Genomic DNA, 12,818 nt, shown 5'->3' on the forward strand with positions numbered 1-12,818 from the left:
AATAGATGTTTTCACCCTTCCCTTCCCTTCCCTTCCCTTCCCTTCCCTTCCCTTCCCTTCCCTTCCCTTCCCTTCCCTTCCCTTCCCTTCCCTTCCCTTCCCTTCCCTTCCCTTCCCTTCCCTTCCCTTCCCTTCCCTTCCCTTCCCTTCCCTTCCCTTCCCTTCCCTTCCCTTCCCTTCCCTTCCCTTCCCTTCCCTTCCCTTCCCTTCCCTTCCCTTCGAGTGAAAATGCCCTAGAGATTTACCTATTGCAAGCACAATGGTTTTAATGAATCTGTTCAGTGTTCTCATGTGTTCTAACTGTAAAACTGATCTACTTTACAGTTTTAATTACTTGATTAACAAGAAACAGAATAATCACAGTACTGAGCTAGTATAACAATGAATGTCCATCTTTAAAACTTCTTCTCCACCCTGTTACATTTATGAGATATTATGCTAGTATGGAGCCTACAAAGAAGTACCTCTATAAATATGCCTGCCAGATTAAAGCTAAAGGTGAGCAATAACTCTTTATTTCAGCAAGATCTTGGTTACAAATTAACTTTTTTTATGCTCAGTGTGCAAAGGCTTGTCCCATGTGTTTTTCAGGAACTGGATCCTGTTGCTGTTCTGTTGAGACATACCATGTCATTCCTTTAGATTTTTTAGATCAATAAATTGCCAGTATATTTCAGGGAAGAGAATGGGAGGGTTGTAGATAGAAGATCAATGAAAAGCCAGTAGCATAATCTGAAAACTTTGAAATGTGTGATATTGCAGGAAGGTCAGCATTTAAGTTTTTTTAAAGTCATTTTAGAATATGTTTTCATTTCATTTAGCTGGAATGGTTCAGAAAATTAGTAGTAAAAGTAGAATTATATGAGTCAAGATAGTCTAAAAGTAGAAACCAGATGGGCTTTCTGTGAAGAGAAGATACATTTTATGAGATGAGCTTATATAATTGTAAAAAGCACAGAAGCTTTTGAGCTCACCAGCCTTTGCTACCATGTGTGTAGATTTCAAATAAGTTCTCAAGGGCCTTTGTCATTGATTTGAGGAGGACTTCTTTAATCTGAAATGTTGCTCTAAGTGAATTACAATCCTTTTTCTACAACTACATATGTATTGACATACTCTGAGCCAGTTCACTGGAGCCTGTGAGCATACATACCAACCCGGCCAATAATTTATCACGTATATGATCTCCTATAGAAATCTGCTGATTAAAATCCCATTATGTATGAAGGAATCACATATTAGGGTTACAAAATTACATCCTCATGAAGGCAGCTAAATTGAAACAGCCTGGTATTTTTTTTTTCTGTGAACATAGCTACAGTTAAAATCTGTATTTACATTTAATCTGTGTTTACACTTATGTGTGCAAACACTGCCTTTCTCCAAACACCCCCATCCATAGATATGTGTGACTTTGGGAGCGGGGAAACAGGTTGGGAAAAGAGGAACAGTTCTCACACTTGCAGTCAATGCATTTTTATGGTCCTTATTGCAGACTTCAGGGATAAGAATCATCCCATGCTCAATAGCAGTCTGTTACACTGTTTCATTACCACTACATCCAAAGGATGTAACTGACCAAAAGGAATAGAAATGGGGTTTTATTCTACCAAAGGCTTCTAGAAATGCATTGGCAGAGGAAAATATAGCTGTGGCATAAATTCAGCAATGCTAGAAAATACAATGCTGAAAACATTTTGAATATATAAATATATACATGTTACAAATTAAAGTTTTCACCTCTGTTCAGGAATTTGCCCTTTCTGTAACAGTGTATTGTCAGGATTGCTTCTCATAAAGCTGCATGAGCTGCAGAGACAACAATTGAGAGGTGTTCGACTGCCTTGTGATGTTCAGAGAGATGCATCTGTGCAAGGTTTCCTGCATGGCCTCTGTCAGGTAAATACTTGTAACACATGAATTCTAAGATACTTCACACTGGAAAGCATCCTTGAACTGTACTTTATTTTCACTGAAATGAATGGAATTAGTCTTGCTGGTGGTGGTAGCATGGGGAATCAGTGTTTGCCAGAAGGCTATAATTAATAACTGCTATAATTAATCAATTATAAATTTGGAATGTTAAAAGAAGATGAGAAAATGTGATTTAATAATTTAAGCCATCAGATATTCACATTTAGATGCCCAGCTCTGTATTTTCACAGGATAGACATCAGTAGCTAATAGCAACACCAATTTTCATTCAGTAAAAACTTTATTTCAATACAACACTAATATTAAAGTATAAACTGAAGACTTAATTAAACAAAAGAAAAATTTTGACTAGTCTAAAGTCTAATAATTTGCATCATTTGGTCTTTAAAAATCATTAGTAACTCATCAGTGGTGACAGTAGGAAAAACAACTTTTAAGAGTTAAGAAGCCTTTTGATGTTTTTTTCTGCTTTAAAATAAAAATTGAGTTTTACAATATCTGAAAATTTTCTCAGTCCCCGATGTTACAAACACTGTTGCTGCTGCTGTTGAGGAGTGTTTTCACAGCAGCTAAACTAGGTGGTGGTTTCCCATTAGTCTCCCCAGTGAAACAGGAGATTGGAGCGGAGAAAAGCAGCACATCTGAGTGCAGTTAATGCCCAGGAGACAGCTCCTTATTCAGCAGCTGTACGGTAGAAAATGCAGGCCTTTATACCGTGTTTTTGCAAAACTTCCTAGATACATCATTCTCAAAACAACAACAACAACAAAAATTGTTTTACTAATACCCATCTTTACAAACTATATGAAGGGTAGGGCCTAAACTGCGAAGTACTGTCTGCCTGCGATATCCCTTAAAAATCCCCGTGGAATACTACACTTTCGTTACACATTAACCTCGGCGTCGGTAGCCGGGAACACCCACGGCAGCGTGCACAAAAAGCAGTTCCTTAGAAGCAGGTAAAGGCTTTTCTTTCGTGGAATTCAATGCTGAGCCATGACCTGTGTTTTAGCAGCCGTGCTCGTACCTTGCCCCGATTGCCCCAGACGGGCGCAGCTGTGAGCGCTCGGAGCCCCGCACGCCGGCCGGGGTCCCGCGGAGCTGAGAGCAGGTACAGGCACTTCCTGCAGGCAGAATTGAAGAGAGAAAGGGAGGTTGCCTCTGCTCTCCTTCAAAAACCAATCAGGCCGGATCAGCCAGGCGTTGATTCTCCCTCCGTCCCTCCTACACCTTTTCCAGAGGCCCAATGGCCTTGTCCCTTTGGGAGACTGACTAGAGTCACATGAGCTGCACCAAGGGCAGGTAACTCAGGAGAGGGGAAGAGGGGGGAAAAAAAAAAAGAAGAAGAGAGAGAGGAAAAAAAAAAAGCTCAAGCCCAGACTGAGCTTCTGCCATGATGTCAGAGGGAAAGAAACACACAGCTTGCTAATTTCAAGTCCCAATCGGCCCCGGGAAGGAGATCACCGGGAACAGGTAGAGATGGGAGCTTTCTTTCTCCATGTTGGTTTTTTGATTGTTTGTTTTTTTTTTTTTTTCTCAAACACCCAACCTCCTAAACAGCTCTTTCTCTTCTCTTTATACTGTGACTCCTCGTTCGCTCCCTTTCCCTTTGATTACTTGGAGGTAGGGGGTGAGCCTCGTGGGATTTTTTGGTTTTATTTTTTTTTTTCTTGTTTGTTACTGTGTCTTTCTTTTTGCATTTTTTCCTCTCTCTCTCTTTTTTGACCTCTGCTTTTGATTGTAGTTGTTTCCCCCTGTGGTCATGACGGCTTCGCACAGTGACTCTTTGGTGGTGTTGTTTGGGGCAACAGCTGGTGCATATGGGGCTAAACTGGGTTCGGATGAGAGGGAACTAATTCTCTTGGTGTGGCAAGTTGTGGATCTACACAGCAAGAAGGTATGGCTTCGATATCCGGGGCGAGGGCGCGTTGCCCGGCGCGGGGCGAGCGGGCTCTGCCGGGCACTCGCCGCCTGCCCGGAGCCGTCTGCTCATTTCACAAATGCACCGAGGGAAGGGAAGGGAAGGGAGAGAAGGGAAGGGAAGGGAGGGAGGGGAGAGCAGGGCAGGGGAGAGCTCGGGACCCGCGCCCGGGGGTCATTCCCTGCCCGGGGCGCTGGCTTGGGAAGCTCCTTTTTGTTCCGTCTTGAGGGAAGAAGTAACTTTTAAAGAAAGTTCGGCCGCTTCCACATCCCACTGTCCCGTCCGCTTTAAATCACATGCGGCTTCGAGGAGGTGTATGGACTTTTGAAGCTTTAAAACCAAAAGCTGCCCCGGGTGGCTCCGAGCGTGCTCGCTTCCCTGGGAGCCGGCTCTCGGTCACCCCTGGACCCTCTGGGCCTGCTTTTTGTTTGTTTAACTAATGTTTGTATAACCTTTACAATACTATTGACTTCTTTGAATTTTTAGGCCAACCTAAAAGTCGTATCTAATATTTTTCCTCTACAAAAGCCTTATCATAAATAACCTCCTAAAGATGAAGGGCTTTGATTAAAAAAAACAGGATTATCAGTTTTATTACTGGATTCGTGAAATCGCCTTAATATTAATTTGCACTTAACAACTCCCGCAAAAGTCTTAACTGCAAAAGGCCTGCCCTGAAAATGGGCTCGGATGCTCCGGAGCAGAGAGCGTGGCTCTCCGGGGTGGGAGGGAGCGAAGCCGCGGCCAAAGGTTTCGATTTGTGAAATAGACAAATGCGTTTTCTCCTGGCGTTTATCGGGAGCTAATACTGCACCTTTCTGATTTTTCTGCAGTCTCAACACATTGCTATAAAGAGCTAATTTGATTGTTCCTCACATTTGTCCATAATTTCTTAAATGTTTTTAGGTAGGGACACTACACAAATCCCTGGTGAAAGCAGACAACTTGGACTTAAGTGACCAGTGTCGCGAAGTCAGTGGCTTAACACCAGAGGGACTGGGCAAAGCTGAACCACTGGACCGGGTTCTTCAGCAGGTGAGGTGCTGTTTTTGGGAGCAGGGGCTCCTCAGGATGAAGCCTGTAAACGAGATTCAATGGATTTGAAAAAGGAAATAGACGTCAGTTTTGTCTTTCACTTTGAAATCACTAGCAAATTTTCATGCTTGTTTATAAACTAACCCAAAAGAGACCTGAACCATTTGAAATGGGAACTCCATAATTCTGAAACAGTTATGTATGATACCAGAGTATTTGGGCTGATACTACAAGTCCTTGGAAGATCTGACTTCTGATTGTGTTGATGGGTCTACTTTTATTCCAAGTTTCTCTTAAAGAATAGGCCAGTAAGAATACTACTTAATAAAACAGGGCTAATCAAACTTTCAGACTTCACATGGTAGGTCCATGGAGGTTCACTGCTCTGATCTGTATTAAAAAACCTTTCCTCATTTGTTTTTCTTATAACATTTGTTATTCTTAAAATCAGCTGAAATCTTCTAAACCTTTCATATACCATCAAATATGCTTGTTGTGTATCACCCTTCTAGATGAGCCTAATGACTGGATTATAAAGTGATTTGGCTTGATTTTTTTTCTGATTTCCATAGTTTGGCTCATTTACTATCACACTGAGATAGTGAATCTAAAATTTTTATGATACTGCTCAAGAGGACTTAAGTTACTTCAAAAAATTCAGTGGAAATAATGCAGTTCCTAAGAGTTTGCTTGCTTTGACTGTAGTTTCTACCCACAAAATGTGCTTGAATGGAAAAATACAATAGTGCATTTTTGTGTAACATATAAACCTGGCTTTCCACACCTAGTCTGAATCATTCGTAGGTGTGTTTCAGCAAGAAACTTGCTCAGGCAGTAGAGCAGGTTTATGTTGCTGTAACTTCTGGTGACACAGATAACTTGGCAGACTTGGTCCTAACCCTCTTTGATACTTGCATGGTTAACACTACACTCTGGAGTGTCTTTGAACACGTAATTCTTGTGTGGGTTAAAATCTGCATTGACTGCAGTGGCATTTGTTCTACTGGCATTTGTTTTTGGCTGGACCAAGAGGTGATTTTTCTTTCTTCTTCTTTTTTTTTTTTTTTTTTTTTTTAGCTCTATTATAACCCCTGAGAAAATGTGCAGCTGCAGGTTTGATCTTGTCCCAGATCTTGCACTAAAGACATCTGGAACAGCTTAGCCTAGTACACTCTGTTTACCTTTATAACAGACACACTTTAATTATACTCAATACTTTATGAGAGATTGTATCTTATTGCCGTAAATTGCACTGTAGGTGGGTCTGCTTTAGCAAATAAAAGGAAATACTACCTTTGTGTGTAGGTGGGTAGAGACTCTTGAAAAACAACAATTTTTTTTCCTTTTTGTTTGCATATCTATGCAACTAAATAATGAGTTTGCTGTTAATTGTTGGATTCTAGTTGTGATGTGGCCAGTTCCATCATAAGTCTTCTGGAAGACACCTTACCTAAACTCTTCTCCCTTCCCCTCTGTGTCCTGACTCCTGTGGGAATTAGGAGAGAGTTAATTTAACTTCCCACTTGCATTGGTAGCAAAGAGTAAAACTCCATTTTCTCTAATAGTAGATTCTTTTCTGCATTTTTGAAGACAAGTCCATGGGATATTTTAATTGCATTATGTATTTTAAGGATGAGTCAGGTGACAATACGTACTGGGTTTTTTTTCTTTCTCAGTTAAGCATTTTGGTTAGCAAAAACAACAGGTAGTTGAAGCAATTATTTGAAAAGGAGGAGGAAAAGGAAGTAGACTTGTACCTTGATTTGAGATAATGTTATAGAGTATGTGAAATTAGCTTTCCACACCCTGCCAGGATTGTGGTGGAAAATTGATGATGCAGCTGAAAATTGCTCACCTTAGCACGTATCTCAATCATGGAAATGAAAGTTTTGGTGCCTGCTTCTGTTTTTTTGCCTTGGGTTCCCAGTCTCTACACATAGAGGGAAGTGAGAATCACTGAGCACAAATCCATTGTAACTTTTATCCATGCTTCAGAGGCTTCTTTCAACTTCAAACATTCTGTGGTTCTGAATCAGTGATTTGTAGCTGGTAAACAGTAAATCAGTTTCTGTGAGTCTGGAGTAATTTCCCTGATCACAAAACGCCTTCCTTCAGTGTAGTTCACTTTCCAGCAAAGATGGGGTCTACCAAAGGCCTGTAATCAGTGGTCAAGTCTTTACCCTGCTTTTAACCAGGCACTTCATCAAATGATGCATCATTTCAATTTTACTTCATATTCTTAAAATGTTACATCTTGCACAACTTACTACTTGAGTATCTTAAGAAATATTCTGAAATAGGGTTCCTTATCAATAGGTTTTTGTTGTTGTAATTTTACAAGATATGGTTCTGAAGCACAGTGCCCTCAAATAACCAAGCTGTTTGCTGCAGTGTATGCTCTGTTTTGTTGCAATGTTTTAAACACTGTACTTGTCCAGGGTAACAAGCATTTGATTCCATAGGTGCTATGGAATATGGTACTATCCATAGATACTATGGGATCCATCTGTATTCTCTCATAGGTGATGTGCAGTGTTGTGATAGCTTTCCTCTGTGGGAGTGGAATAGGTACAAATGTCAGGGAAATAGTTACCTGAAGTCATAAAATGTGTGCCCTTTGGGAGCACCTTGTTTGATGCACTTAGTTCCAAATTACATTAATAACCTACCTGTGATGTGAGACCAGAAATGGTGAACTCACAGCTGCCGAGATGTTGCAGAATGCTACTGAGTAGAAAACTGTGAGGATTTTTATTTAACAATAAAGTGAGTGATCTCTTGTTCAAGTGTGTATTTGGAGCTGGCTTGAACCTGTGATCTAAGCCTCTAGACATGCATCAGGTACATTCCTTACCAAGGGGAATAGTTTTCTTCCAGCATGACTGGGGCATTCTTGCCAGGTTTCATTGTTCAGATCCTCAAATCACAGGACTGGCTTATTTAACATGTTATTTATATTTTTCTAGTTAACTGCTGTAGCATTATATCTTCCCACTTTGCAAGCTTTTAAGGGAGAGCAATTATTCTCAGGCTGCTCTCTGAAACCTTGCAGGAATGGAACTTTGCTTTTAAAGAGCAAAACCAAAATGAACTTTGCCTTTCTCTCAGCCCCATTACTCTGTCATCAAAAAGCTGACATCCTCATGTGCTTTTCTGATTGTTGCCACCGGGGTTCCAAGTTAAAGATCCCATATGAAGTTGAAAGTGTTGTGGATTACTTAATCCTTCCCTTGCAGAAAACCTGGCTGAATCAGCATGACTTGCCTTAAGACATGTTACTTTCCTTTTGCAAGGCAATATTTGCATGTCTTCCTGACAAAGGATAAGTCTAAGAAGAGCTAATAATTTTGGAGAACTGTCTGCAGTATTTAGCTGTAATTATCATCTTTCTTTGAATGATATACATAAAAAGGGAGACAGTCTCATGTGAGACCTGGCTTTGCTTTTGGACCTACTGAAAGCATTCAATTTTAATCTATGGATTGACATTTAAATATGAAAGAATTGTTTAAAAGACTCTCCTAGTCTTGCTGATTGAACATACTGAATCAAATACATCAGTGAATATTTTGATTCATATTCTTAAACAGAAAAAGAAAGCCGGGCCTTTTCCCCCTGCACACTCCCCTAAATAATTCTCAACTTGAAAATACGGAGTGGTTGCCACTTTATCAGCTGATAGCAAATTGTCACTTCCCTCAAACATATTTGGATGCCTATTGATCATCCAGCTGAGCTGCAGGTGCAATTTATTTTCAGCAAATTCAGCAAAAAACAAGCTGGTTAAATGAACATTTGGAAACAAATGGGATGGAGGGGGGAGAGGTGGAAGCACTCTTGAATTCCTCTAACCTGATAAACCGGTTACAACCCCTTTTTTAAGAGAAACTTGTTCTGCAGCTTCTTCTCAATGTGCTAGCAGAAAGTTTTCTTGGCTCCCTTGCCAGCTGTCACCTTCATTTTGGATAAATGTTTTCTTTTTATTTATTTTTTTTTTTTAAATACACCTCTCAGTCTTCAAACTGCAGAAAAAAATCTGAAAATGCCGGGTGACCTTTTTTTGGGGGGTCTTATGGTTGGTCTTCCCAACTTCAGATTATTTGGTGACTCCATCACCTCAATAAAACTTCTAACAGTGTTTGGAGTATTTGCTGGTCTGAGTTCTGATGGTTTGGAGCAGGTGTTTGGCAAACCTTTGGCAAGTGTCACTAAACAGGCTGTTCTTTCCACAACAAATACTTAGGGTGTTGTTTCACAAGATTTGGCTTCAGCAGTGAAGCCAGCTTCTCCCCTGCCCCTACGCCAGACTTTTGCCATCTTTTTGTTGTGTCAGTAAAACTCTTTGTGAAGCTGTGCTGTAAACAGGATCACTGAAATGAGCAGGTGGGGTGGGAATTTTAAACTGCTTTGCTGTCCAAGCTTACGTCCTGTGAAACTACACCCTTTGGTTGTGTTTTCATGATCCAACATGTTTGATGGTGATACAGCTAAAGCTATTTCTGCCCCTGCTCTGTGTGTTCAAGCTGCTGTTGCATGAACACTTCAGTGGCACCTTTCACTTAGGCAGGTGCTGCTACATGGCCCTCCCTCACCTGCATCCCGTCATTATAAAAGTCTTTGCAAAGTGAAATGGAGCAAGGCACTGTCCTGAGTTGAAGGCAGTTCTGGTTTGGAGTGGTTCTGTCTGATGCATGTGTGACAGATTAGGAAGTTTTCCCGAGGGCAGCTGTAGCACTAAGGTGTGGGTGAAAGTAGGGTAACACTTTAAGACAGGTAGGGGCGCTGAGCAATTTATGTGAAACTGTGTCCTTGGTTTGGCATCAGCAGTGAGTGATGGGGATTTCCTGATAGACACAAGGGCCTTCAGGTTGTCAGGGCAGGTAGGTGATAGATTCCTGCTCTTACAGGAGGGCTGAGCATCCTGTGTGCAGGTAGCCTTATGTAGCAATTTCATGTTTATTAACATTAATAGCTCCCCATTTTCACTGATAAATGTAGATGAGGATTGGTTGAATTATGTTGCATACTTATTACTGGAATACCATCAGTATTTACTGTGGGGCATTAAGGATGTACTAATGCTTTCTGTAGTTGTAGGATGTTACAGTGTGGATTTTTTTTTTTTTTTTTTTTAGTTATGCCTAGCTCTTTTTTCAGAATCTTAGTTGCAATTCTGTTGTTGTTGGCATAGATAGAAGTATTTTTCCTTTTACAAATCTTCAATGCTACCCAGCTCTGTAGCACGTTGCATTATGATTAAAATACTCAAATCTGTTCCCTCAAAAAGCCCAGAAAAGACTTAATAGCATAAAGAGTTGCTCTGTTATGTATATTAAATATATGCATATATATATATATATATACACAGAAACATACATATGTAGATCATGTGAATCCATTTGTTATTGGCAGTACTTATGTTCTGTTAAGTCATGTGGAATACCAAAGACTGCAATACTTTTATCTGAATTCCTCAAGTATTCCCTGTAGGAAATAGAAAGTTTCCCTTGTTTTGTTCCTGAATTTAGATACATTTCACTTCAGAATGAGGAGAGAATTAGATAAAGGAATTTGTCTAAAGCTGCATATTCTTTTCCTTATAGGCATAGAAGTGTGGTACCCTTGGCAAGCTGGGCCATTTTCTCTTAAAACTAGAAGTGCCAATATTCAAGACAAGCGAATAATTGGGCCCAGTGGTTTGAAGATGAGTATGAGTATAGCAGATGTTGCTACTTTTTCTGGTGAAGCTGAACACTAACAATTAATTTCTAAGTCTGGGATTAGCATATATGGACAAATAAACTTTACTATGACCTTCCAGAATAGCTTGAGGTGCCTGTTTTCACAGGGAGTGATGTGCTGTGTTTGAAAACTGTCATTAAAACATTTCAATGTTTCCATAACTATAATATTATGTCTGAATATTTGAATTTCTCTTGAAATTGTTCTTGCTGTGTTTTATTTAAAATCATTGAAAGACAGCAAAATAGAGGGTAGAAACCTTTCAATACAGAGATTGCTGGATTGCATGATCCTCAAAGACTTTGAACTTTCCTCTAACTTTCTCTAAGTAGCTACTGAAAAAAAATCATTGGAAATGTGTTAATGAATTATTGTCAGGGTTTTCAAAAGTGGCTGGGGAATAAATGAAGCATAAAGGATTTTAAAGTGTAGGTGTGGCATTTAGTGACATGGTTTAGTGGTCAACTTGGCAGTGTTAGGTTAATGGTAGGACTCAATGATTTAAGATAATTTCCAACCTAAATGATTCTATGATTTGTATTCTACTATCGTGACAGCAATTATATGTGCACTGCTTCTATCTGTTCTTGCTGTTAACATGGAAGCAGATTAGAAAACTGTATGGATACTCTGCATTTTCTACAAACCTGTGGTGTTTCTCTCTTTCTCTGGTAGAATTTTGAAAGCGTTGCACACTTCCTCAATCTGTATGTTGGTTTACTTGATTTTTTCCCCCTTTTCCATAAACCAACACTCTTAAGTTATATATGAAGTTCTTGGGTAACTGAGTACCATTAAATGAGAGTAACATATCTGTCAATCTGTTGCAGCACTTTGCTGAGCAGTTGGGTTTCAGACTGATGCACAGATGCTAGAATTGATACTGCTAGCAAAGCAAAGCTGTGACCAGAACTAATTTTAAGTTTTTAACAACATAATGTCATCCCTGTCTCATTTTATAATTTCTGTGGTTAAAAGTGCAAATTTTATGTCTCTTAGTTAGAAACATAAACAGTAATTCTCCCTTAAGTTAATATCTTTGCCATCTCCTATCTGCTCTGGAAAACCTTTTTTCTTTCCTGCAGAGATGTCATGTTGTTTTCTGCTAGCTACAACCTTATTCCAGTAAAAGGGGGGAAATATTGGTGCTCTGAAAAATACCTTGACGTTTGTTCTAAGAGTCTTGAGTCAGAAATCATGTTTGTTCTACAAACCATGTTTCAGTGCTTTGCTCTGATAATCTATGATGTTCTTCAAACTGTTTGCAGCCTGCTCCAGTGTACTTTTATACAATAACCTCTGTTCTTGCTTTGTTCACAAACAGCTGCTTTGCTTATTTGTCCCTCATTCATTAAATCCACATGCTGTGAAGGTAGATGTGAGTTATGGATAAATATTAAGCAAAATATATTGGGAAGTGAAATTCAAATGATCACCCCTTTTGCTGAACGGCAAAACAAAACAATTAAAACCAACTCTCCCATTTCCACTAAACTTCATTTTCAAAATATTTTAGTTTCTCTTTCTTCCTGCTGCCTTTTTTGTAGAGCTGCAGTGGGCAGAGTGTGGCAAAAAAGATTGAGAACTGGATATTTTGTTAACACTAAAATATTGGTTAGAAAGGTAAGGTTAAGAAACTGTTGTATTCCTTTTTGCAAAAACTCTGCTCTTGTGATGATTTTTGACACCTGTTAGCTTAAAATAAAAGATTGTGTTACTAGAGCTCTAAAACAGTCTCTCAAATCAAAACTTAATTAGTGGGGTTTCCATTCTCCGGCTTTTATTCTAGAGAAATGTAAGCATGTGCTTTAACATTACAATGAGCTGTGTCAACATTGGCAGTGTGTGAAATTAATTCTGCTGTAGCTTCTGTAAAGATGTTTGCTTTCCTGATAAGTAAATCTGTTGCAGTGAATTGCACTAAGAGGAAAGTAGAACTATAATAATGCAACTTGAAAAATAAAAGTGAAAAAAGCCCTGTGGAAGTTTTGGTGTGTAACTAGACCTTATTGTAGCTGGAAGTTGATTTAATTTAACTTTGCAGCTTATGAAACACACAAGACATTGTATTACACCAATCCTCCTGAATCAAATACCATTGGATGGAGGGGGATCGTGAGAGATAGGTAGTTGGAAATACACAGCTGTCACAAGAATATGACTGACAGAATTTTGCAGTTTGCTT

The 12,818-nt window shown here is 39.5% G+C and overlaps 1 protein-coding gene across 3 annotated transcripts in view; it reads left to right on the top strand.

Moving 5' to 3' along the window:
* The first annotated feature begins 2,970 nt into the window (after window positions 1-2,970).
* ESRP2 (epithelial splicing regulatory protein 2) overlaps window positions 2,971-12,818 on the top strand; it is a 40,840-nt gene continuing 30,992 nt past the window's right edge. For all 3 annotated transcript variants that reach the window (XM_062499972.1, XM_062499973.1, XM_062499974.1), the window contains exons 1-2: window positions 2,971-3,832; window positions 4,763-4,891. In XM_062499972.1, coding sequence (XP_062355956.1) covers window positions 3,698-3,832; window positions 4,763-4,891 — 264 coding nt within the window. In that variant the 5' untranslated portion in view covers window positions 2,971-3,697. The remainder of the gene's footprint in view (window positions 3,833-4,762; window positions 4,892-12,818) is intronic.

The sequence above is a fragment of the Cinclus cinclus genome, chromosome 11 (assembly GCF_963662255.1).
Source record: "Cinclus cinclus chromosome 11, bCinCin1.1, whole genome shotgun sequence".
NCBI classification, from domain to species: Eukaryota; Metazoa; Chordata; class Aves; order Passeriformes; family Cinclidae; genus Cinclus; species Cinclus cinclus.